Source organism: Gallinula chloropus (genome assembly GCF_964237585.1).
Source record: "Gallinula chloropus genome assembly, chromosome: 4".
In the NCBI taxonomy this organism is placed as follows: Eukaryota; Metazoa; Chordata; class Aves; order Gruiformes; family Rallidae; genus Gallinula; species Gallinula chloropus.
In genome coordinates, this window is record NC_140088.1 from 69,616,312 (window position 1) to 69,643,777 (window position 27,466).

A 27,466-nucleotide genomic window follows, 5' to 3' on the forward strand; every position below is an offset into this window, starting at 1 on the left:
AGATTTGCAGCAAGCTCTTTCCCCATCAACTTTTGTAACAGGGAGGAGTTTTCTGTACTCCACTTGCCACCCTGGCACGCCTTCTGCAAGGTTTCATGCTCCTCCTGCCACGACCATGCCCAGAATACCTAACATTGGCTCCCTAGACTCACTGGAAAGAGTTCGTCTCGCTCTGTGCTACCGGAAGGCAGAGTAATGAACAATAATTGTATTAGGTAGGGGTAATGAATTGCATTTCTGCAAAGAGAAAAATAAGAGCCACTTAATCAAGAGAATAACTTTTAATGGGCAGTTAATTTTTTTCTTCTTGACACACCATGGTAGTTTCTGAACAAATTTTGCACAAACATATATATGTATTTCACAATCTTTCTCTGGTTTTTTCTACTTTCCTTTCAGTATGATGCAATATGCTACAATATATATATATTTATTTTAAAAATCAACATGAAAATCCACAATGATTGTTTTTTTCATAGGAAACTTCAGCAATCAGGAATCTGAATAGTTGCAGATGCTAACTAGCACATTTTAGATGGCCTGACCTTTCCAAAGTAGGCATCCAAGACTCATCTGCTCCTGAGCAACCCAAGTGATCCAGGAATACCCAAACGAACCGTGTAAGTTCATCTCCAGGATGAAGGACACTTGTTGGCTCCCTATCTTTTACAGAGCTTCATGAAAGGCTTCTCTTGGTGCCGCTAAGACAGAATTATTAGGCCCATCACAGTGGAAATAAAGGCAATGGTAAAGGACAGGAACATTTTTCAGTTTTGTGTATAAACACAAACTGACAGATCTGCTCAATCTCTGATCATACTGCCAGGTAAGCTTTATGATTTCAGAGACGGAAATTGGAGAGAGAAGTTCCTCAAAAGCATTGTATCAATAGGTATCAAAACTTAGCTCATCACCATGGCTCCTGGTCCTGCACTTACACCATCAGTTGTCTCCTTTCCATTCGCCAACAGAGCAACGGAAGTTCTTGGCACGCTACCAGAGTCAGAGGATTGAGTCTGAGCAGATGCTCACAGTAATATAATTTTCAAACATTTATAGTTCTAGAAAAGTAGGATACATGCAGGTAGAAGCACTACTTGATATTTTTGAATTGCCAGCCCTGTACAAATTAAAAGAGTCTGTAATTAGCACTTGAAACACTCTTTAAACTTCCAGAGTTATTCAATAACCCACAGGAATCCCATGCATTACTCAGAAGAGAGGGAAGAAGGTTCATCTGTAAAACTGCTTATCTTGCTGATCCCTACCGTGCACCCCAGGCTGTATAGGAGACATATTTATAGCACACGTAATGCAATTAGCTGAGGAACAGGTGAAAATAAACCACGCTGCCTGCTACATTACAAGGGCCATATTCAGTAATTTACAGAAATTCAAAGAGCCTCAGTGCAAGGTATATTCCCCCCTTCACAGAAAAAAGCACAGGCTTCAGCCTTTCACCCGGGCGTCCCACCATGTAAACATTTACGACAAGCCAAGCGTGTGCTATATAGTGAGGAGTCACATGGACATGGCTGAATCCGTTTTCGTGGTGGCAAGTTGCCCAGTTCTGTGTCAAGGGCCGGGCCCTGTTTCTGTTTTGCTACATACAATGAAAAGAACCCTATTTACCATAAATTCAACCAAGTATGCTGACATGTTCCTTCCCGGACATGCAGAAAATGTTTTTAGTAACTACCATGCAAACATCACCAGACTTTTACATTCTCTTCAACCTTCTTGAAAGTATTCCTGCTTTCCTATATGTGGAAATAATAAATACATATGATATACCAGTTATTAAGCCATCAAAAAATTATGTGTCATTCTGGAAGGGACAGGAGACACTTGAGATTTAGAAGTCAAGAGCTGGTCATGAATGCAAGTGTCCTGCCTGGTAAAAAGCTTCAGCTGCTCCACATTTCCCATAGAGCTGCAACGTTGGTGGATGTTCCTGCGTATTGGCATAAAGCAGGCTGCTTCACATCTGAAACGACAACAGTATCCCAAGATTATTATTCCATGTAAGGTTGTTCAGGAACATAAGAGCAAACTGTTACGGATGACATAGAGTAAATCCAACATGGGGCAGAGAATAAAGAGTAAATCCACTGTCCAGGACATTGTCCTGCATTCACACAAACAGAACCACCTCTGGCTTTGCAGGAGTGCTCTAATTTAAGGGACAAAGATGTTTATTTAGTCCTTACTGTTAGCATCAGGAAAGCTCTGTACATCCTGGGGGAAATGAGAATAAGCCAAACCCAACAAGATGTTTTAGAAAAGGGTTTCTCCACATTTCTGGTCAACCAGATCTCTCAGCTGAGCACAGTGGGAGCCATTGTAGAGGATCTTCATCTGGGCCCAACATAGCTGCCTCTATACAAGGTCCATCCGCATATGCTGTGAGATGTAATTCCTCAGGCCATCATTCTCCCCTACCTCCCTGCACTACCCTGTCCACACAGGACCCTTCCCACAGCCTACCCCATTCCCACAGCTGCTTCCTTCTCCCACCATTGGCAAAAGGCCCCATTTCCCCACAAATGAGAGAAGCAACTTCATGGGAAGTGAGAATGCAATGCCTGACAAAGCTTTGTACATGCAAGAAAAAGCAGCACCCACGTGATGAACAGTGGGTTTCAGTGGTGCTCTGATGGTCTCTGCCCTTGCAAGCATAAAAATACTGTCAAAAATACTGCTGGTTTTGCATGTCAGCCACCCTGGATTTCCAGCCATAACCCACTGCAATGAAATCACTTGCTTTGGCACAATGTGGAACACACACAGGTATTTTTTCATGAAACTAAAGGAGCTGAAAGCTTCTAGATAGAGACTTCCCTTTTGTATGGGTAAAACGCCTTTGAAAATCTTATTTCTCCAACAAACAAAAAGAAAATTCACCTAGGGATTTACAGCCAGGAAATGCTCAACAGTTAAAGCCAAATGCTATGCCTGTAAAGGTCTACATCTGTGAAGTGGCAGCTTCTTCCATCCCTCGCTTTGCCTGGGACTCTGTTTGTGATGGTGTGCTCCAGCTGAGCTTTGTTTAAGCCACTGTTCCTTGAGGCTGCTACCAACTGAAGTCATTGCTCCTTTTGTTTAGTGACCAAGGCAAATTAATGTGACTAACAAGTATTACCAACACTAACAAACACCAGTGCTACAGGATGGAAGACAAAAGCAATAAACTTACATCTTTATTGCTGGGGTGAGAAGAGTTGCCGAGTTTTATTCTTCCCCTGAGATGAGTGCTCTCCTAAAAACAGAAGATACATTTGTATCAGTTAAACATGCAAAGACAAAAGGACAAATGAGCCCAGTGGGAACACGTCACCGACCACCACACAAACTAGACACTCTCCTTGCTACACTTATTAACCAGCAAAAGCTGTCCACACAATATATTTTTACTTTCTCTGTGATTCATAGCTTATTTCCCCTAAGATCTGTTCTCAAAAGGTGGGTTACTAGCACAAAGTTTTCCCAAGGCATTTCCCAAGGGGTTAGGAAAGGCATAAAACTTTAAATAATTTTTAACTACTATTAGAACATTAAATTACAAAAAGAAAAAGATACAGCCATAAAATTATTTTTTTTTGCTGATATCACTGACAGCAGCTCAGTTCTCCAAAGCCAGAAAATGAACATTTAACAACTTCAGTCAGGGACTACAGACAGTTCTCACTCCTTCCCCGGAGAAGCGGAGCTGCTGCCAGTAATTAAAGGCAGACAAATAAGCCTCCAGATGAGGACATGTTTACAACTGTCCTATTTCCAATGTGTGTCCCAGGAACGGCTGTGGGATTTCTCTGGGTTGGAAATTCATATATGGAGATGAAGAGGGAATGGCATCCCCAGACTGGACAGACTGGCAGCCCCATGGAAACAGGCACAAGGGTGGGAAAACCCAAATGCCTCCAGCAAACTGCCTTCTGCCTCTCTGCTCAGCTGCAGGAGGTACCGTAGCGCCTGCCACATGCATGAGAGGCGAGAACGCGGAGAGATGCAGGGCATTCTAACAGCAGTGAACATGCACTAAAGCGCTTGCATGTGATCCACAGCCTGGGGTTGAAAACTGGAATACAAACTAAGACTAGAACAAATTCACTGGCTCAGCATTTAAATAATTAGCAGTCAAATTAAATAGTTGCACTCCTGAAGAAAACAGAAAACGCTCATCAATGGGTTTTGGTTTTTCTCAGCAGCAAAAAGGGCTCTTTAATTTAAGGGCAGTCTTTTGGAGATGAATAGAAAAGTTGGCATCTAACGGGGTTCAGTGAGAAACACTGAAAGTTGTTCAAGGATAATGTGCTGGAATGGTGCTTGCTTCTCAAGTGTTCAGATCTGGATAAAGTTATTTTAACAACATTATAAAGTGCTGCTACTTCAGAGCTTCGTAAGTGCTGGGAATGTTAAATTTCAGGTAAAAAGGCCTTTAGCAACTACAATAATTAATAAAATAATATTTTAGAGAAAAGGAAAGCACAATTTTCTCTAGAAAAAATGAAACATTTCAACAAGGTTTATGCATTTTTGGTAGGTTAAGAGTTTTTGCTAGATAAAAATCTTGTTTTGAAAAGCTGAAAGCAAAGAGTTCAGGTACTATATAGTTTTGTACTAATGAAAGAATGAGATTTACAAGAACTCTAATGTCTTTCAAAATTTCTTCTTATTTATTCCTTTATTATTTCTTCCTTCTGCCTATTTTTGCCTTCCTTTTTCAATATACAGAGAATTTAATAGGGTGTGAAAGGGAGAAATTGGCAAGATTACTTAAAAAAATAGGTGTAGGAAAGTTTAATTAAGAATTACATTACCATGGAGAAGATAATATTCAGTAGTTGTATTAAATATCAATACTTTGTTCCCAGTTCCATGCTCAGCTGGCTGCTCTGCCTCTGCTAGAAATCAGGCAGACTTACACAGTAGGCTGATACTTTGCACCACAGGAAAAGAACATGTCTAAGGAGAGGCTCCTCATGGCACCAGATTTCCTGGTGCTATGCACACAATCCCTGGAAATAGTGAACTGCCACAAACTATTTCTAGGGTCAACATCAGTGAGGGACCGATAAGGGCTCAATGCAGGCAGGGATGCTCTACGTTGCTTTGCCACTGCACTCTCAAGAGGGCAGGAGCCTGCAAGAAATCTGAAACAAAACCCAAGTTATTGCTGCTCCATGGCTGCAAATGTGTTTGCAGATACCTGCATCACAGGGTCTGTAGCCGTTTGTGCCAACTAACAACCGAGTGATGAAGAGTGAACCATTATATACTGGAGAAGAAATGGTCACCCAGATGCTCCCTGTACAAGAGTGACAAGGGTAACACATGGTGTGAGATACAGGGCTGCAGGACGCCATGAGACTGCACAGAGAGGTTTATAAAACAATTTTGGAGTCTATTGGCTCAGCAGTTTGATGTTGTGCTAAGTATCATCTGCAATACGAAAGGCAGGTTAGTTTCAAGTGGAAAGACATCTTTATTGATTTCAACATAGCCTTGAGTGACAGAAATAAATTCCAAGCCTGCAAAAAAGTCACCTTGCCCCTGAAACATCACCCACTAAATCCAATGGATCAGACCTTGCTTCCCATAAGGAAAATGAAAGACAAATACTTGTGTTTAGTGTTTTGTTAGAACAGATGATATTTTAATTGAATGAAGAAATTATTTCACACTAAACTGTTTGGAGCAAATATGCAGCGCGGTGGCAGCGCTCAACCAGTCCAGGTAGGTTACCTGCACGCTTTCAGGGCAAAACGGCTGGTGAACGTCATCAGTAAAGAAAATAATTGTCTTTTGTTGATTCTGCATTATACATTTGGGGGAGGATGACACACTTAACTTCTACTGTTGCACACTAGGAGACAGAAGGTATCAAAAGAGACCTGAACCATTACCTTCTCACAATACAGTTATACAGCTTCCTGCAAAGAAGTATTGGTTGGTCTGATTTGATAGGTACTATTGCAGTAATTATCTGACAATCAGTTAAAAACGCATTGCAACTTTGAACTGCAAGAAGCAGGAGATGAAGGGAACTGGGAGTATTTGGTGCTGTTAAAGAGTTGCCAACTGCACAGCTGCAAGTGCGATGTGACCCCCTTTACCTGTGGTCCTGCTTTGTGACACCTCTCCCGATGGAGGAAGAGCTGGGGGCTCATATAGATTGGCAGAGGGCAGTGAGAAGCCAACCTCATATATATCACGCACTTCTACAAAAACTGAAAGAAATGATGCACAGTTTGAGAAAGAGGCCTTAGGCAGAATATCTGGAAAATGAAATCAGATTGATACTGACATGGAAGTTTTAGCTGACAAGCAAATGCTCCCATTAAACCTTTTGCTCTCCCTCTCATCCTCCACTGTTGCACCTGTTTGTTGATTTTTGTCTGAAATTGGATTGTAAACACAAAGGCATAGGCACCACAAAGTTGCTAAACAATTTGCATCCTCATATAATACAGACAGATCTGTAGTTAAACTGTCTAACTTACTGCTGCAGGAGGCTGCGGATGCCACAGGGGATAACAAATTCATGGAAGTAAAAGCCACTGAGCACTACGAAGCACCAAAGACATGACCTCTGATTCAGGACATCAAGCCACAGACTGCTGGAAGGCTATAGCGGAGGCTGGAGTACCGTACCCTTCCCTCTTTGGTATCCTTCCCTCATGCTAACCCACCTCACTGGCAGGATTCAGGGCTGCACAGATCCAGGATCTGAGGAGGTACAGCTGGCTCAGATGACAGCTGCTTAGTCTCAGTATTAAAAGAGAAGGTACTCCTATTATGCAGGACAGGCCTTTCATGCACACAGCCTCCCATGTGGCACCCTTCAAACACTTCTGCTGGAGCCCCGATCGCTGATTCACCCCAGACAACTGGGCCCAATCCAATACACACTGCACACATTCTTCTCTCAAACTCAGTCATGCTTAAAGAAGATGAGGATAAAGAAGATGGAATAGGAAAAACTTTGTAACTCCTGATCCTTGAACATATTTGTTTTAAGTGCATGGGAAGTACAGATACTGAGAACTCTGCAAAGTTAAATGTTTAACCAGGAAAGTAATAGTCCTTCAATGAAAACACATTTTTCTTCCTAATTAAAATATCACTTGTGCAGTATTTGATTTTTCTCTCCAACAAATACACTTATTTGACTATCAACATTGCATCCCGATGCCAGTATATGTGAATTAGCAATAGACACACAATCAGCTGAAATTACAGATTGTATAAAATCAATTTTGAAACTCTGAAACAAACATATGTCTGTCTCACCTTTGTGGAAGGCTACTGTATTAATCTCACTGTAATTTTCCCCCCTCCCCCCATTATGTATCAGTCATAATACACGTACACTGCAGGACACGATGATACAAAAGAGAGTTAACAGGTTAGGTCTCTCTCAGTACAGAAAGTCTTTGACCTGGGCAAAGCTCTCTTTGCTGTTATTGGGAAAGCTGCAAGAAAAAAGATACAAAAAAGAGTCTTTGACATCAAAAATTGGTTGTACTGCATCTCTGATTACATTGTAAGAAAAAAACCAACTTGCACTGTTATTTCACTGTAATATCTGCTGCTGAGAAAGTGCTCATAAGTGGCAATCTGGTTTGGAGGAGAAAAATAAAGTAAGTTTTTCATAAAATATGATTGCAGAAACCTATTTTTTTTATAAGAGTATAAAACTACCTCTGTAGATAGAGGGTATCTAAATGTCTATCTTTACCATGCTGAACTAAGAGAAAGAGGGGTGCATTACAGATGCTGGATAACAGCACTGAGCAGGATCCAGTGCCTGGATGCACTGGCGGGCTTTGGTGCGGGCCAGTGGGGCCAGCTGCAGCGCTCACCTGCCACACACTTCAGCCGTGCAAACTGCCCTTCAACACTGTCATCAGGACAAAGGGATCCATGCAGTTCACCTGGAAACGTTCAGGCAAAGGGCAGGAAGAGAGTTGCTGTGGAAATGCTGGCAAAGGGTGGGAGGTGGCTCTCCCAACAGAGAACATCTCAGAAAACTGCAGGCTGGAAAGTTAGCAAATGGTCCATGGATGAAAACATCACCTCAGTGGTCTGTAAGGGACTGCTTCAAAACCTTCTGCAAATATGCACAGCTCACAAACTGAATTAGAAATACAGAAGGAAAAATATGCTATTTAATGTTTTTAACTATAGTTTTGCCCAAAAGTCTCAGCTAGGAGTGCAGTCAGATCTTTGCAGTACAAGTAAACACAAACAGAATCCAGCCATGATCTGCAGAAAGCTGAGAAAGTTTATTTTTCAGATTCTATGAAGAAAGAGAACACAACTTCAGGCCATTATACAATACAAGGTAAAAAAAATAGAGTAGCAGAAAATGAGAAAGGGAAGCAGGTACTTGTACTTGATCTCTCTCTTTGTTGCGAGGGGGCCCTTTTCTATGAAGCAGCTTCTAGGTTTTCTACCTGCAGGGAAAATAAGAAGACACTGAAAGTACAGTTCATAATCTGAAAAAGAAATAATCAATATCATATCCTCACATTAGTAGGAACAGCCGCTCTTACCGCTGCTTCTAAGCACACAGCATGCCAGCAGAGTGCTCTCCGCTGACCTGCATCGCTTATCTTGCAAGGAAGAGGAAGAGGGAAGGGAATTTTCAGTAACAGAGTGCCTCATTTAGAGACCTGGCTTCTTCACCTACTCCACCTGGCATCCACTTGGATCCTAGGCAAAATAGAGAGAGATGAAACCACTAATGCATGTTGAGAAACTCCATGACCTGCTATGGAACCATGCCTCCTGGCAGGTTCCTTTGGTTGTGTCTCAAATGAGGTAAAACCCAAAGATTTCTTACCTCCTTAAACGCCACGGTCCATAGTCAGGTTTGGTCAGCATAATAGAAACCAAGGAGAAATAATCCTCTACCCCAGCTCTGGATTTGTCTCTTTTCTGTAACAGCCACATCTATGGTTCGATGAGTGAGGCAGAGTAATTGAACAGTCTCAGCATTTGGGGATTCATGGAAAGCCGTGATGAAGAAATTGTTATTCAATCACATCCTTTCAGAAGACTACAGGATTTTCCAGGCCCAAACCCAAGCATCACAGCAGACTGTCTTGCCAGGTGCTGAACTTCATGTGTATTCCAATGACCAAGGCAAGTTTTTGTGCTGAATAGAAACAAGTTTTTTTTCTTTGCTCTGTGATGATTTGGGTGCTCTGTCACCTTTGATTTCAAAGGTTTGGAATCCTCAAAGCTTTTGCAAAGAAGACTTTGGAAGTTCACGAAGTCTAGAGGAATGCTGCAGACACAAACTAGGGTAATCTCAAAAGTGACTGAAGTTATGGGGTCCAATTATTCTATGCCTTGAAATCCCACATATCTTCAAGGTAGGTGTCTCATCTTGTGCAAGGTGAGAACATCTAAGAAATGTTATGAAAATCTACAGGGAGTGGAAGCAGCAGATAACAGCCCTAAATATTGTGATTACTGTTAATCAACACCAGCTTTTGGAAGAGATGTGGAGCATAGGCAATGATGGTTATTCTACATCCTCAGTTCATACTATTTTGTACTGCACTGCCACCCAAGAGCAGTTCTAGCTACTGACTGATCCCTTTTCTCCAGTGTGATTCTAGTAAAGCTAAAGGTGTTTCACATGTGACAGGTCAGGTCTTTCCTCAAATATTCACCTTCCTAGCTTTGATTAGTAGCAATGTTTGAGTTTTCATTTGTGTGCACAGTGGGTGTCTTGGGAAGTCGTAATTCAGGCACGTACCATGGACACTTCTGCCACCACCTTCCATTCCAGATGCCTCACCAAAATATGAGCCACATTATCTTTGACACATTTAATATCCTAGCAAATTCAATGCAGAACAGGCAATACCCCTATAAGTTAAGTTGTATCCTACCCTACCATTTCAAAAAAGCACACACTGGTTAGAAAACATGCCCTAACGAATCATCTTAGGCTTAGGTGCCAGGATTATACCTAACAACTCTGAAATCTTATGTCATCTGCCACATTCCTGTAAGACTCCATACTGAATATGGAACTGGTGTACAGCTGTTACTACAAAGGCCCTTGGTACATTTTTCCTGCTGTGGAATGAGAACCCCAGGTAAAGGCCATAAAGGAAAACTATCAAGTCATTACTTAGGTATTAATATTTCTATCACGCATCATCCATCTGTATGGAGTAGCCTTATCCCAATTTCTAAGTCCTTAACCTTGCAGTTACTGAGGAATTTTCATCCCTCAACATTTTTATGAGTCCTAAAAGGTGATCAATACCTTGCAAGAACCTTTATAACAAAAGTAAGGTATGTTTTCAAGACAGGCAATACTTTATCATTAACATCACAGATGATAGTATCGATCTCTTAGTCATCAAGTAGAACTCTCTATCTTATATTCTTGGGAATATTGAATCCCAAATGAGAAATATTTATTGCAGGTAGATTTTCTAGGGCTCTGTATTGTAGATAACTATTTATCATCCCTAGGAAAAGCCAACCTAAATTTGCCTGTATAGTACTGCATTTACACATTAGTGTGAAACTTTTGAGACAATTCAGTACCATCAGCATTTTTATCCAAATTGAGCTTTCACATAAGCAGCATGTACAGCCACTTATCTTGCATCAGGTGTTCCAGTTCACTGGCAAACGTGCATGAAAAAATCACAGTGGTTAGTTCTGTCTGTTTTACTTTATGTCAACTCTCAACTAGTAGAGTGCTTTAGAGCTCATTGCCATCAGCAACTCCATCTTGCTAAGAATAATTTTAAAAAATGAGAATATTAAAGTTCAGATTTACATAGTGTTCCTGATGATACCACTCCATTAAAAAAAATTACTTTAGTCCAGGCACATTGGAATACTGTTCTTTTCCTGTATTCTTGCACATTGATTGTATGTATTTGAAATAACAATCTTGATCAATTTAATTCAGCAATACTTATGAAAAAAGAGTCTTTATTTTTTCTTTTCATTTATAATGAAAGCCTAATTTTAGAAGTCCTAAAATAGGATCTTTCGGAGGTCAATGGACTGCCATAGGTCAGCTCATTCCAGTTTAAGATACACGTCCAAGACAGATGGGATAAATAGCCCTTTGGACACATACATCTCTTTCAATTGACTATGTGGAGCCAGCTTAGTTTTTAGATAGATAAAATAAGGCAAGATTAAACTCACCATAACATCTGATCAAGATCTATCACACGCAACACAGTCACTGTTTTTCTAGGTTGCCTACTTGAGCAACTTGTAAGTCATATCCTTATTTGACTCATATATATGGTTCTTACACATTTTTGAAAGAATCACACCATTTCAAACATCTGTTTGGAATAATAAAAGCAAAAAATCGCATACCATAAGCTACACTTATAATTAAACTTGAACTGAATACACACCAAAGCAGAACTTGGTTATATGCATGCTTGACTTCAGGCAGCTGACAGCCTATTGATAGTGAGAGGCTGATGTGAGTTGATTTTGTAGTTTTGTTGGTTTGTTCATTCAGAGGCAGCTAAAACACACACTTTCTAAAGAGCTGGACAATTAATTAATTTGCAATTAATATGGATTTTATATGTCTATAAAAGAAAAGAGTAAAGAAGTTTTACACAGTGTAATTGGGTTTGGTAGTTGTAAGAGGGATCGTGGGTCTGATATTTCTCAGGTTTCCATCTGTACTATAAGAAACAGTTGCCTTTGTACCTGAGCTTTTAACCAAGCAAGTAGATCTTGTTCAGATGGGCAGGCAATCTAACATATTTGAAAATTCCTGTATGAGTGACAAGTATTTCTGTAAGTAAACAGGCTCTCCTTTCATAATGCTTGTAATTTAAGGAGTGTCTCTAAAAACCCGGGGAAAAAACCCCAGGACTTCCATTTCTGTGAAAGCATGTTTAATTTTGAAACATCTGAAGATGTAAGAATTCAAGAGAAATGGTATTCAGTTTAAATATGAATTGTATTAATAAGAAGAGGGCAAGGATCTTGTCTTCTAAGTGGTTATGACTCATACCTTCCAATTATAGCATGCATACATCAAGTAAAAAAGAAGCATCCTCTGGAAGGAAGAAATTCAGATATGTGGTGAACCAGTAGATGATTAACAGGCACCAGTCCTCATCTTGTGAAGGAAACAGTGCGCCTGTGTCTTTCATCATTTGCCCTGCTGTAAAACACAAATAGTGCTGCTGCTGCCAATGAAGTTACTTTATTGTAGAAACTGGTACAAGGGCAGAATCAATCAAAAAATGTCTATGAAGACCGATTTCTGACTTCACTCAGCTTTCGAAAAAATACTGTTTTGAAGTGTAAACATACATGCAAGTCCATGTGCTTTAAGATAAAGCTAAAAGTACATTCCCAAAGACACACCTAAACAAATTAGATTGATAAATAGCCCAAATCACAAAGCTCTGATGAGCAGTTGCTTAAGTGCCAAAGCATAGTTTGCGTTTCCTCAGCAGCAGCGGAGCAGAATGACGCATGATGCATCCTGCAACGGAGCGTGTTTCTCCTCCCGGTCCAGCCTGCTCGCGTGCTGCTCTGTGCCCACGAGGCTGCAAGGCCCTTGCATGACTCCCATTTGTAGTGACACCTACCAGAGCTGCCCTGGGGATCTTTTGGACTGCACAAAAGCTATTTACACGGCTGAGGAAGCCAATTGCAATGGGGGAAAGTGGGAAGTTTCACCATGAGTAGCTTTACTATGAGAGGTTTCTTTTTTTGTTGTTGTTGAATAGCTGGGAATCAGATCAGGCAGAAATTTTTTCTGCCTCTGTTTTATTTTGTACTATATTTCTTGGAAAACCTATAACTGCATCTATCTCTTAACTTATACTGATGAATTTTGCTTTCTTCTGTGCATGTTATCTATAACCTCTGTTCCCTTAGAGTTTATTACATGCATGTTTTGCAAGAAGCTGGATTGGTGAAGCACAGGAATTTGTAATGAGAGCGGGACGTTTGCAAGGAGCATCTCAGTACAGGGCTGACTGAACACTGCCAACACCAACTCCAGCAGGGCCCTGTTTACATAAAGCACTGACTCCCAAACCTTTTGGCTCCTAGGATACTACCAGTCCTCCAACTGCCTTGTATAGCCAGATCTAGCTGAAAAATACCATGATCGCAATTACTGCTGAGCATGCTTAACTGTAGATCACTCACTATCAATGATGTTAAGAAGTGAGCTTCCATAAAACTGTCATACTTTTCACTTCCAAATACCCATACCACACACAGTGTGGCTGCACTACAGCTCTACAGGCTCCCAATCAGGATCTGCACTGTAGAAGAACTGCTTGCAGTGACTTGGAACTGACAGGTACTGAAGATAGTTTTACTATTGGAAGTGACGTCCAAAATTGCTCCTCTCTGAGCTCAGAGAGCCAGACATACACACAAGAGGAAACACTCACCAGTCTCTGGAGAAGTGGTCTTCACAGAAAGAAGTTTGACTCCTTCTTTATCCGATTGAGCCCTGTTGAAGTCAGAAAACATTTAAGGAGATAATGACCATTCAGCTCAGCATGCACGTTGGTAAGCCAAAAAAACCTCTAGGTTGTGATCTGGAGGAGGCAGCACCTATGCCAGTCTGCACTGGTGAGCTTGAAATAGGCTTTGCACGGGATCTTACATAAGTCTTAGTGCTGGAAAACACCATATACCAATATCTCCAAACCCAACTTTCTCTTAAAATATGTAACTCCAGGCTCAATCTAGTACTCTACAGAAGTAGTACATCTGGGGGAAAAGAGGAAGTAATCTTTTTTCTCTGTCAATACAAGGCTTTTAACCACACTGAATTGCAAGAAGGACCACTTCAGATGTCCAAGGAAGGCAGGGCTAGCAAGTAAATCAGCAGCCCAGATACTACTTTTGGTCATGCAAAACATAAAGGCCACAGCCAGATTCAATGGCCTCTAGTATATACCTGCTAATGGATCTTTCTCAGTTTCACCTTCCTGAAACTCCTTATGCCAAATACTGTTTTAACTGAGCTTCTGCAAATGGACTAGTGAAGAGAAGATGGGACAGAGGAAAATGGAACAATCGGGGACATGAGAAAGAGAAAAATAATCCAGACAAAAAGGAAAAAAAAAAAAAAAGAAAGGAAACATGAACAAAAGAAGGCGTATGGAAAAAGGATAGGAGAAAAAACAATCAATCAATGGGGCAAAAATTGAAGAAAAGAGGAAAAAAGATCAGGCCAATTGGCCCTGTGGCACACCACGGTTTAAACCCTGTAAAGCAGTCAAGAGCTGTCATACTTGTATTCATTCTGGAACCACTGCTTATCACACATGCAGTTATTGTACACCTGTAAGCACATCACTTTCAATGGGATATTTCTCTTTGGGGTAGCAACCACTTACTATGTTTAAACAGGGAAAGATCAAAGAAAATCTCATGCAGAATCTGCTATATTCACAAGTGCCCCATGGCAGATCTTAAAGCAACGAAAGGACAGGATTCAACTTACTGTTCAGTGCCGTTCTCTTGTCCCTCTGGAAAAAGGAACAAAGTTAATAAAATTTTGACTCTTGGAACTCAGATAGCAGGTGACTTAGTTGTGGTTTTGCAGCATTACTTTAAGTAAATTAACACAATCAATCAGGTTCAACTGGTACCTTTCTGGTTTGTCTCCCCAAAAAACAACTATGGAAGTGAACTGATACTGCTCAAACGGATACTTCTAGAAACTAAGGAGAATGACATGCAACTTTTGCAAGAGCACCATTGAAGCACGTTTTTTCCCTGCAGCTCCCAAATCTCCAGGTAGCTGGCACAGAGGTGGCAAGCATGCAATGGTTCTAGAGTACCTAACAACTGGCTAGTACCTAACATCCAGGGTGAGGGGAGTGAGGGAACAAGCTGCTGGGCTGTACACTCTGGGAGTTTTAATGTGGCATGACATCTGAGAAGAGAGTCTCTCATACCTGGCAATGAGGAATGGTTTTCTCCCTAGAGTGAATCATACACCAAATATATTTCATTCTTATGTGCAAGTGCAGGCAGATGGATGGGGCTGAGGAGTTACATCAGAGACACAGAGCCAATTCTAGCCCCCTCTCTGTCCACAGGGGAAGCACACTGGATAGAACAGAACAAATCCTGCAGGAAGCACCACAAATATCCAGCTACTCTAGCTTCCAAGTGAATTAGTTACTACTGTGCCTGCTGGCATTTGTGCATGGAGGACGCTGGCTCACCTCATCCCTTTACCTCTTGACTCCAAATATTGAATAATTTCCTAAGCAAGGATCACACCTTCCTCTGTTTACTGGGTCTGGTTTTCCATGTCATTGCTAAACTGGCTAGGACACACAGTTTGCCTTGGTCTACAGCTCCAACACCCTGTCGTGATCTCATATTTCCAAGGCCTGGTGACTTCACAGTTGAAGCTCTGCACAGCTCTCCTAACTCATGCCAGCTTGAGGAGAGAGGAAAAACACAGTCTGGATTCAGATCTGGGTTTTCATTTAATGGAGAATTTCATTTGCCTGTGGCCCACTCGGACAACTCTTTGAAACGTTTGCCAAATGGAATTTAAGGGAATTACACCCCCCGTTACCTGAAGTATTTCACGGACAGCAGCAAAATAGATATTGGCTTGAGCTGATCTGTCAAAATGACTGTTTCTGAAAATACCATTTGCTTGGGGATTTTGTTCTTATGTTCATTATAGTGTTAAGTGGAAAATTTTGCTTGTCTAAGATGCATATGCGCATGTGTGTGTATGTATGTATATATCATGTATTTCCTAAAAGAAAGCACTGATATTTCTTTGCCTTTATTTAGAACAGAGATAAAATAAATACAGTGATTTTGTTAAACAGTATCTCCAAACAAGGTTTCACTGCATTTTTCTACCTGATTGACTGACTGTGTTAGCACAGCTGTTTGTTAGCTTTTTATAGCCGCAAAGAGCGAACAGAAAGCTTTACGGCATTATATATTCTCAAAAAAATCACAGACATTTTTGCTCCCTCTGTTCTTCCTACTGATTTTGAAAACGAACTGTTACTTTTCTACTTCAGGCAAAATACTTTGAAATACAAGAAGCCTTCCTGTAAGACTACTGCAATGTCTATGGTTAAGATAACCTAAATAGACCCCTGAGATCTTTTAATAATAAAAAGCACATTGATCTTCCTCCCCCTCCCTACCTCCCAGAGAATGTAAACCAAATACCTGGAGTTTTCTTCTGGCACATTCTGTACAGAGCCACCAGTGAGAAGACAGAAAGGGTAATGACTATCAAGGTGATGACAACGGGCAAGATAACAGCTGCAAAACAGGGAGAACATAACTTCGCCTGCTGCCCCAAGCTTGCATCGCCTCCATGTACAGGGACTCGTATGCACAAAAGTGAGAGGCTCCTCCAGCTCCACTTCACCAAACATTAATGATTTCTGTGGTGCGGGGTAACCTGCTGCTCCTGTTATTCCTTCTGCATCCACCTAGCCTAAGGCTCAGCATCCTTTGTGGAGGAAGGATTTAAGCATTTTCCTCACCTTAGCCCTTCCCTGGCACCCACACTGCCCCATGGAGCTGGTATCACCCAGATTTCTGTAGGAGAGTGGTGTTTTAGCACTCGCTGTGCTGAGACCACCGTAATTATGATCAAAATACTCACTATTCACCCCCAAAAGTTTTGCAAAGCAGTTGTGTTTCAGGAATAAACTTTTGATACATGGATTTTCCCCCCTCCTTTTTGAAAACAAGACTCATTTGAAATTCAGCCACTGAAGTGATTATTTCTCTTTTAACATTGTATGCCCAGAAAGACACCAAGGAGTTACATAATTCAGTAACATTCCCCACAGCACTTACAACCAGGGATAGAAAATGCAAGATCTCCTTTTTAAATGAGGACATTTCTTTCCTTTTATTATTTCCCACCATCTGCCATTTCCTGACAGGTGTTTCCCAGCCAAGAAGCAAAAAGGAAAGAATTATGTAACGAAGGGAAGCTTTCCCGGGGAAATATATAAGCCCAGTTTCTCCCCATTTATCTTTTTTCTGGCAGTGATCAGCCACATTCGGATTCAGCAGGCGTTCTCTCTCCTGCTGGCCTAAGCCCTGTGTTGGGAGGGCCTGAGACTGCGCTCCTCCTGCCTTTCTCAGTATCAGCCATCGTGCCCACGCGGTATTTAGCAATGGCATCCTCAATGGCTCTTGATGCAGTCAATATTTAATATGCATGTGTGTGCGCCTCTGTGGAACTAGAGGCAGTTCATGGAGGAAAATCATCACACATATTTTACTAGGGCGGTACTTAGGGCAGTACTTTTCTATCTGCAAGCAGCACTCTTGCCCTAGAGATGCATAATATTAAAATAAAAGATGCATTGTGCAAATATCAAAGGTATTGAAGAGTTTGCAGAAGACTCCCTCCTAGTCCTTCTCTCCCATGACAATATGGCCAATATACTCATATAATACATTCATAACAATAGATCCATATAGTACATACTCAACAGTATATACACAACATTTTAATATGTTTTCTTGTGTCTTTTCCCATAGGAGATGACTCAGTTCACATTTTTTTCAGTTTTGTCACTTTGACTTCAGTCCTGAGCAATAACTGTGCTTCTCTCCAGCAAGAGTGGTGTCAACTTGTTAAGCTCTATTTCTCTTTGAGAGGAGTTTTATAACAGGTAGTTAAACTGGGCTTGTAATAGGGTCTACGTCTGCCAGTTTAATTTCTCTGCTACTCCAATCGCTCATAGAAAACCGAACTGATCAACTGAAATCTCAAAAGCCAGACAATAAAGCAGGAACACTCACTAGAGTAGTGGATAGTAGTCTCTGACACCTTCTTGTTTCCAGGACTGCTTCCAGGACTGCTTTCAGGGCTGCTTCCAGGGCTGCTTTCAGGGCTGCTTCCAGGGCTGCTTTCAGGGCTGCTTCCAGGGCTGCTTTCAGGGCTGCTTCCAGGGCTGCTTCCAGGGCTGCTTCCAGGGCTGCTTTCAGGGCTGGTTCCAGGGCTGTTTCCAGGGCTGTTTCCAGGGCTGGTTCCAGGGCTCCTTTCAGGGCTGGTTCCAGGGCTGGTTCTAGGGCTGGTTCCAGGGCTGCCAAGTGCTAGATTTGCAAAAGAAATATTGCCTTTCAGGTTAACATGCCATTGCAAGAACTCCCCAAATAACTCTTGCCAAAAAATTATCCTCCAAAAAACCCTTCTGTGTCTTCAGTTCTGGAGCCATTTGGTGCTCCATGGCTACAGCTCTCAATAATACCTGGATAACTTGGCAAGAGGGTGGAAAAGTCTATGTCGTGTGGCCTAGAAAGAAACACACGCTTTGCACCAGTGCACTGCATAGAATAATCTGCTTGTCCACTCCCAAGCTACACGCTTTTTCACTTTTAGAAGGTTAAGGTTAATTCAACATTAGAAGAGATCTCTTGACAAGTAAATAAACAAGCAAGAGAGTGAAAATTAAACCTGCCTCCAGAAGAAGAAAGACAATTTTTTTTCTCTGCTAATTAAAGAAAAAGTGCTAATACCAGAAGTCTGAAGAGGTGCAGTATTAGTAGCTACTGATTTTGTAGCTACTGATTTTCTCAAGAGTTGAGTGTTACATATGGATGTGTGTGCTCTCTCTGCCACATTTGGGGAGAGCAATGACTGTTGGGAACCTCTGGGCATTTTTTAGGGTAAGGTATATAGGAATACACTTCTACCTTCAGGTGCTAATCTGGATTTAAGTCAAATATCAACAACAGAAGATACTTACTATCTTGTCATGTACAGTCTGTGGAAAAAACAATCACTGAACTTTGAGGGAGAAAAAAGAAAAAGCAAACATGGTGCTTCCCTGGTTACACCATACAGAACATAGGATTGTATTCCATACTGGATGGAAGATTGAGTAGATCAGTGCTTAATGCCACTGAAGAAGCCAGCCAGCTGGACGAATGGGTAGCTCAATGCCTAGTATTGAGGTTGTAATGCAAGATCAAGCATTTCCACTGCTCACTTAAATATCAGAAATGTCTCTCAAAGGTGCCCAAGGAAAGTGGTCTGTTAAGCAGGGATCCCAGTAGAGAGTATAGCTCTGTGTATAAGCAGTCAGAACACAGTAGCATCACTGAGGCTCGGTTGCAGGCTCTGATCCATTGCTCATGCCCCATACACCTCTGGGGATGCCAGAAGAATGCTCAACTTGATGGGCAGAAACTGCAAAATTAACTGGGTCATTAAATTCCATTTCCCAGGGCCATTTTGAGGGTTAGAATACCATTTTGTTCTCCTAAGTCTCTGTATGACAGGACCCTATTTTTAATAGATAGATTTTTTACTTTTTTTTTTTTTTTTGCATAGGCAGTACATGTAATTCTAGTTTGCTGAATTAGAGTAACAAACAAGGTTTATTTGTCCCTGTAGGGGTTCCTTGTGGCATTAATTCTAAAAACTCAGGCCCACTATTGATAAATGTTTTGGCAATTGTTTTTCCTCCACTGTTCTCCTTTTGCCCATATTACCATTCTTATGACACACTGGTCTGTTCAGATATGGAAGAGTACGTTGTAGGTACATTAGAGTACATTGTCTCCTGATGCAGCAGGAATAAAGCAGAGAACAGCTAGGGGCCAGTTTCTCCATGAGTTTGCTGGATATGGCATTATACTGGATTTTCCAGGTAACTAGGAGCCATGTGGTCCTGCTTAAAAATGTATGTGGATAGACTGGGGGTGCAAAGGGAAAGATTTGAGAAAGCCATGCTTTCGTTTTTGTTCTGCTGTTGTGTGGCTGTCAATTTGGGGCAGATTGTTTAGCTTCTCTGTTTCCTTTCTTTTTTTTCTTTTTTTCTCTTTCCTTTTCCCCTTCTCCTTCATGTGTCTGACTAAAGACCAAAACCTCCTGGGGAAAAATGATCACTTACTGTGTCCTTCTGTGGTGCCTAAACAACACAACCACAGCTGAGATGTTCTGATGCTGGAGTGTAGGAAACAATCATTGTCTGAGACCCTTATCTCTGAAAAATCACTCTGTTTCTTTAAAGCAGAAGTTCTCTCTCCATGGTGCCTGTCTGCTGAGGGGTGATAATGTAGGATGGAAACTGTGAGCCATCACCAAGTGACTGAAATAATTCTCATGAATTTGTAATTCCATGTGGTTGCTTTAGATTTCCCAGGGAAATACTACTGCCCTTTTCACTACCTTACCTGATATACTGCATGATACACAGGGCAAGCAGGCAATTACCACAGCAATGAGTTATTCTGGATACTGACTGAAAATGTCAACAGAAACAAACTACACTGAAAACCAGGATCATGTATCCCTGCCTTTGTGCAGCATCTCCTTAGAAGTAAAAACGAGAATTCAAATTCACTGTTCATTTTCCTAGTTATCTGTTAAATGACCAAGATGTGAGTAATGCAGGAAAGACAAATCCATAGGTTAGCATTTTAACTACTTGAGGCCACAGATGAGAAATACAACAGATAAAAAAGAAGCATTACTGAATGAATCAAATGGATTAAGGGATTAAAACCTTTAACTCAATTACCCACTTCATTCATTGATGTTTCTTTCAAGTCAGACCATCCTGTCTACTTTTTCTGGAACTGGAAAGTTAATCTGGAAGATATTTTCCAGGTATGGAATGATCTGGGATCAGAATAACAATTGGAGTAATACATCCATCATGGTAACAGGAGGGAAAAAGTTTTGCTGGCGGCAGCAGCAAGAACTACAGGGACCAGTACAGAAGAGACTGTTTCCTGGTAAGCCCAGAGAAAGGAAAATAGCACAATACAGAGTGTTCACTAGCACAGGAAACTCTTGCCTTACTCTGGGACCTGCTTCTTTGTACCACAAGACGAGGAATGAGAGCCACTGACAAGAATAAGCTCCTTGGTAAACCGTACTTGTGTCAATTCCCCATTGCATCATGCAATACGGCCGGCCTGATTTTTTTTATGTGCTCCCACCCTGCTTTCTTTTTACTATCTGCTAGTCCAACATAGCATTCAGCTGAAATCACAGCAAAGTTACTCCAAAGTTACTCACCGCTACAACTTAAGTATCATTCCTCACTCCTCTCCTTCTCTGCACTATGCTTCAAGTTCATTCTGCCCCAGGGCCCCCTTGTCCCCTGAACATTTTCTTTTGTCAGACTGCCCCCTCCCACCCCGCAGCAGCCCTGTTCTTCAGTGTGCACAGCTCTTACTTGTCAATTCTGTCAGGGAGCTCATGTGAGGGCCTGCAATAAAACAGAAGGAACAGGTTTGTTAGGAACTGTTTTAAGGTTAGATGATCACAGTCTTTACATCTTAGGAACTGGCAGACTCTAGCAACGTGCTCAGTACCCCCTAAGAAACGCTGACCCAAAGAGATACAATTGACTGTTCCCAAGCCTGCAGACATCCCTTATAGATGGGAGCAGAATCCAAAGCACAGCCTACGCTGGGTTGTTATTCTGCTTAAGAGAAGAAAATCCTGAATTAATTGATACATTCCTAAAACATTCCTCCTGCCAAAAACAAGTGCCTGGGAGTGAATAGCTGGCATTTAACTGACAAATAAGTGTTTTAATAAAAAGAAACTCAAATGCCTAATTGAGACATGTCTTCGAGTGTCACAGTACCTTTTAAAAATGAATCTTCATTAATTACCTTGGTGCTTTTGGCTAGCAGACTGTCGAGCAGCAGGAATAAGAGGCATTTGTAATGAAGAAGAAATGGACCTTGCAGAGCGCTGTGAACAAAGCTTACTGGCCTGCTACCGTCAGCTTCCCCAGCTTCACAAGTTTTTTGGTGCAGAACACTAATTTTTGTTAGCTTTTTGTTAGTATGCTGCTGCTTTTGTGTGTCTAGACTGTAGCATGCTTGGAAATGAAGGTGGCTGTGCATACTTCACATTTGGAGGCTAGCCACAGACAACCATCACTCCCACAGTAATTTTTATTGCACCGCATTAAATCTTTTCTGTGATCACTCTCGAGTCAAAGGGAGCTGGGCACTTTACTCGTCTGCCTCTCTGAGAATATCCACCTGTGTGAACTGGCAGCAAAACATTTATCTGTTTGTACAAGACAGACTGTCTCTTGCCAGGGGCGAGTGACTGGCACCCTGCCCGCCTGGTGAGGCCTCTCACACTGTATTAATGCAGCTATCATGGAAAAAAAAAATCCCTCAGGTACTATATCCTCAGCAGTCACTCATTATTTTAAGGTATAAATTACAGCATGTGGTCACCTTCCTCTAGGTTGGAGGGCACCATAAAAAACCCCATGTTGAGTCTCTGCAGGGTTCACTGCTGCCACAGCATCTGTGGGGAACATGATGCATCTGACCCTGTCCCAAGAGCTCCCTGGGAAGACATGACCCACTAGCATGTCCTCTGTGTCTCATCTGCACCAGGCTGGGAGACTGCAGAGGGAATGGCATGAAGGCAGCCATAACTTCAGACAGGCATTGAGCCTCTCTTTTAAGTGCCCAGGATTGCAGTGCTCCTCTTCTGACCAGGGTCCCCAGAAGTATAAATTCACTCTTCTGCCCTCGCTGCACTTTCTGGGCTGTGGGCTGATGTTTTGCACAAAGACAGCTCCAACCAGCAGAGCTGTAACATGAGCAAAGCATATTATTCTACTGCTGTGGGTGTAGTCTTTGAAAACCAGAATGGCTGTGCTTGTTTTCCCTCCTCTCTACATACAATTAAAACCATGGATCAGTTGCATCACTGGGGTGCAAATAACCACTTTTGATAATGATATATGTGACAGAGCTTCAACTGTGTTTTAATCACAAACATGCATGAAAAGCACATTCAGGTTGAAAACCCAAGTACTTAAAAGTCAGCAGTAAGAGCTCTTCTTGAACATACTAAATATTAGCAACGCTAAGTACTCTGAAGGCATTATCTCACCCTGCTTCCTAGGATCCAGAGGAGACCTTTTTTCCTAAGCTTTTTATCATTTCATCAATCCATCTGCAAAAAGCAGTGTCACCTTGCTCACAGAGGATCTCTGTGATGATTCATTAGGCAATGTTTATAGCACGTTTGGGCAACATTAACGACAACAGCCAAGAAAAAGCCTTTGAGAAGTCAGTACCTTGGCTGTCAAAGGAGGTTTGGAAAAACACACAAGGAACACATACCTGGCATTGAGGAAACACCCAAATATGATTTGATGCTTGTTACCCAAATACTGCCTTGCCTTCAGCTTATATGCAGTGGGATCCCGTGGACAAGAAAACCACGTGATCACAGAGCAATAACTGAACAAGAACAAGGTAAAGCCCTGTGTGAGCATATTCTTGGAGAAAGACAGAAGACCTCATCAAGTCATAGGTCACTACTCTATGAAACATCAAGTCTTGTCTCCAAAGCCTGAGGAGAATTGAGCCTTCCTAAGAAAACCCCACAAGATTATGAAGGTGTATAACGTAGTTATATATTTTCTCTTAACTTCACTCTTACAAAGAAGGTGAACCATTTTGGCTCAAATTAGACCAAATAAATAAACAGGAAAAGTGAGTCATGCCTGAGACTGATATCCAGGTTCAACCCAGAGACTTTAGGTTTGTCAGTGCTATATGTTGGTGACATTATGTTCTGCAAAGGGTCAAGCAACCTGTGGTTCAGTACTCACAGGAACAACCAAAACCCACGCTGCTGTCTTGGCCAGACCTTGTCACTACATTAAAGCCGGATGGCAGAAATGAGCCCAGGGTAGGAAACATGACAGCAGGCCCCTGCCCTTCCTTCAGGGACTGTAAGAGCCTCCTGAGCTTTTGTTATTTTTTAAAAACTGCCCACACCTACACACAATAAAACTACAAGCATCTTTCCCAAAGCTATCTCACCCAGATTCTGCTAGAGCATGAAAAATTAAGTAAGAAAAATCTTCTGCCCTTCTCTCTCCTCCCTGTCTCCAGTATGCAAGCAAAGTGCCAGCTCACCCTCTATTCAGAGATTGCTCAGCCCTGCCACACAAACAAAGCTGTGCTTATCCGAGCGGTTCAGCAGGTGATTTCACTTTGCATTTTCTACATAACCATTCCATGCCCTTTTTGGTGGTGGGGTCATCTGCTGCTGTTCTGAGGAGGACAGAAAGAAAGGCAGCATTTCACTTGCTAATACAGTTACCATAGTTGTTCTAGCCGCCTGTTCAGAGCTTACCACATCCTTTGGGGCTATGAGTTAGGGGGCAGATGCTCTGCATAAATAATCTGGGAAGATTTCCAGATTCATCATGAAAAGTGAGGTGTGCAACACTGGCTGTGCTGAGTCCTTGTTGTGCAGTAAAGAGGACAAGGATAAAAATTTTGGCACACGACTGTAGTTTGATTTGAAAATACCTGCCTGAGTCAGTTCAGTGCTGGTTAGAAGCTTGACAGATGGAGAAAGAGACCAATAACTAACCTCTCCCCACTCTGTTCTCCAACAACCGCTAGCTAAGCTGCCTGGATACCCTGCAGTTTGCTGCTTCTGTTTTTGGAGGGCAGCCACATGAAACTGTGTTCACTGGCAAAACAAACGAATAAATTTGGCTGATTACTCAGAGGGGATACCACGATATAAATCAAAGCAAAATTAAAAACTTTAAAAAGCCCTCCTTGCCCTGACCACGCTATAGATCTGTAATTGTGTTATCTGAGGCTTTGCTATATTTTCCATCTCTCAGGCAGTTTGATTTTTGTCTCTCTCTCTTCACGAAGAAGCTGAAGATACAGTGGGTAATTTTTACCTAATATCACTATCCAGAGTTCCTACACAGTTTGCCTAGAGAAAGAGTCAAACCCTCCTTGTCTTACTCATAAGAATTTTTTCTTAGAGATGTCTCCTGTGAATCAAGGGAGTAGGATTTATAATTGGAGGAGTGCAATAAAGATATCAATAGATGCAGCAGGTTGATTCATCTGACAGTTTATTATAATAGATCATTTGATCTTACCACCCTGCTGGGTGAACCTAAGCTCATACCGCTTTATGGATTTTCTTATTGTTTAGGTCACAGAATAAAAAGCTACAATACTTGCAGTTTCTCAGATGTACTTAGACCCATGCATTAAATCTCCAATTTTTCATTAATTAAACAAAAGGAGAAAATTAAACATTAGCAAGCAATCCTCCATGGAGGTGGAGAATGAGTAGGAGCTACATTATACATGACAGCCAAAGTTAAAGAATTATGTGTGTCAATGGCATGCATACAGGTTTCTCTCTCTACTAAAAACAGTCCCTACTGCCTTCTCCAGCCTGGATGAGCACTACACAGCCCCTCCTCCGTGGCTGGTGGTTTCAATCTTCTTTAATACAGCAATACTGTTCTCTGATGTTTCTCCAAGTTCTTTCCTAGGCTCCCCCACTCATTTCAGTCACTCTCCAGCTCTCTGTGGCACTCCTCCCACACACTGATCTTTTGATATGGCTGATTGGAAATTTCTCTTCAAAATGTGTGGTGGGTTTTTTTTTTTTCCTTTTTCTGCAGCAAGAAAAGAAATTTTAACCAAAATGGCTTTTTTTTTTTTTGTAAATGGAAAATGGTCTCAAAACTAAATATATTCTTTTGCATTGAGGTTAGCCAGCTGAATTATTTCAGTTGAGCATACCAAATAGAAATTATCTGTTTTGGATCAATTTCACATTAAATTGTCTCCCCCTCAGCTCCCACGCAGAAGCTGTGGCTTGGGTGGCTTTGGCTCTCAGGCTCTGCTATCTCCTCCGGGCTGCAGCACCAGCCCCAGTGGGCACACACCAGCCTCTGCTCTGGTGAAGAAAAGGTATCCAGCACCTAGAGAAGCCCCTGAATGTGACGTTTCAAAATCTGACAGCAGTGAGAGAGTCAGCATTTCTTCTAGTCTCAGCATAGAATGAACTAACTGGCTTCACACTTGCATTGCTTTAAAAGTTATTAGGGTGCAGCATATGGCTTCCATTGGCCCTGAGCAATTGCACATAGGAGAAGAAATCTGTTTTGAAGGAACCAAACTATTTTTTCCTGTAAGTCCTTGATGTATACAGAGAATAAGGGAACAAGGGTGTTCTAAAAATGTACCCATTTGGGACCAGCTACCTAAATTCATCAGGGTGAGCAATGGGATTTCTTGCATATTTAAGCTGCAAGACAGAAGCAAGGAGCTGGTGCTGTGAGGAGACAGGAAAGGCGTAAGCATGGAAATCCTGGTGTGTGAGGAAGTGTTTTTGAAATGGCAGTTTTATGGGAACACAGAGTACTGGCTATGCCAAGCACCTAGACTGACTCTCCCTGGATATATGGGCCCTTTCTTTCTCAGCCAGGCAACTACAGTCCTGTCATCATGGGTAGTTCCTGAGCTGGAGAAGATTTATTGGTTTTACAGCAAAGTGAGCTGATGACTTTCACAAACAGACCCAAGGAAGGTCGGTTGTAAAACTTTCTGGGAAAATTTTAAGTGTAAATGTAATTGTATAAACAACGTAACAGGTAATTCAATACATGTGATCCATTGCCAGATATGTATTACAATTTCATTTTAACCTGGAGAATTTACCTGTGTGAGAGAACCTTCAATTACAAACATTGTAATTTACTGCTTTATTGCAGTGTACCAATGGTAAGGTTTCCATACCATGTATGTGTCTGCCAAAAGACACAAAACCTAAAAGGGTAATCAAGTAACTACATCTTACAATATCTACATTATGGGGCATGGGCTTATTGAAATAGTCTCAAAGAACTCTCTCTAAATCACTGGCCTTGGTTTAAAAATTAAAAAATACCAACTTCCTTAAAATGCTTATTATTATAATTTTTTTACATGCTTCTAAGCATTTCAGTGCATGCTAAGTAAATTACATTACTCCACTCGAAACCCCAAAACCCCACAGTATACCTGCGTGCTTATCTCCCACAAACACAATCCAGAGGTTGTAAAAAGAGTCTTGTATCCCTTGGGAGATGTTAAACACTAACAATAATTGGGATACATAAACAGAGTCAGTGTCCCTATTGGACTTACACAGGTAGCTGAAAGTAATTATTGAGTGAAGTAAAGGCTCAAGAGACCATAAAAAACTGAATAAGTGTTTCTTCGAAATCTAGTAAAGGTTAGCCAGCTAGATGCATAATAAGTGATCATTCATATGATCTGGCATCTCCATTCACCACAGTGGCTCCTAGTGGATAAACATGCCAAAACACACCCAGAAAATAAAACTAGACTGGAGTTTGGAAGGATTGATATCTTTCTGACCCTGCATGTGACCATATTGTACTTTGAACAATGTCACTTAATTGGTAATATGCATTAACTTGCCCTCCAGATTTATTAACAATTGTAATAAAAATATTGCTGTTTTCTCCTTTGTCTCCTTGCTTTGCAGCCAGAAAATTTATCTCAATGACCTCCTCAGGCAGTCAATGCTACACAACGACCACATACAGCTTATATAAAGATTGTTATTATCTTCTGTAATTTATAACCTTCTGTAATGGCATTGAGT

General features: G+C 41.4%; 1 protein-coding gene across 1 annotated transcript in view; it reads right to left on the reverse strand.

Moving 5' to 3' along the window:
• Positions 1-266: 266 nt before the first annotated feature.
• The window catches only part of EMCN (endomucin), a gene marked incomplete at its 5' end in the record, with an annotated part of 36,281 nt that continues 9,081 nt past the window's right edge, over positions 267-27,466 (reverse strand). Inside the window, 8 exons of the mRNA XM_084263252.1 lie at positions 267-1,987; positions 3,197-3,259; positions 6,117-6,230; positions 13,440-13,501; positions 14,504-14,528; positions 16,216-16,311; positions 17,818-18,111; positions 21,207-21,239. Of these exons, the coding sequence (XP_084119378.1) occupies positions 3,201-3,259; positions 6,117-6,230; positions 13,440-13,501; positions 14,504-14,528; positions 16,216-16,311; positions 17,818-18,111; positions 21,207-21,239 (683 nt within the window). The 3' untranslated portion in view covers positions 267-1,987; positions 3,197-3,200. The remainder of the gene's footprint in view (positions 1,988-3,196; positions 3,260-6,116; positions 6,231-13,439; positions 13,502-14,503; positions 14,529-16,215; positions 16,312-17,817; positions 18,112-21,206; positions 21,240-27,466) is intronic.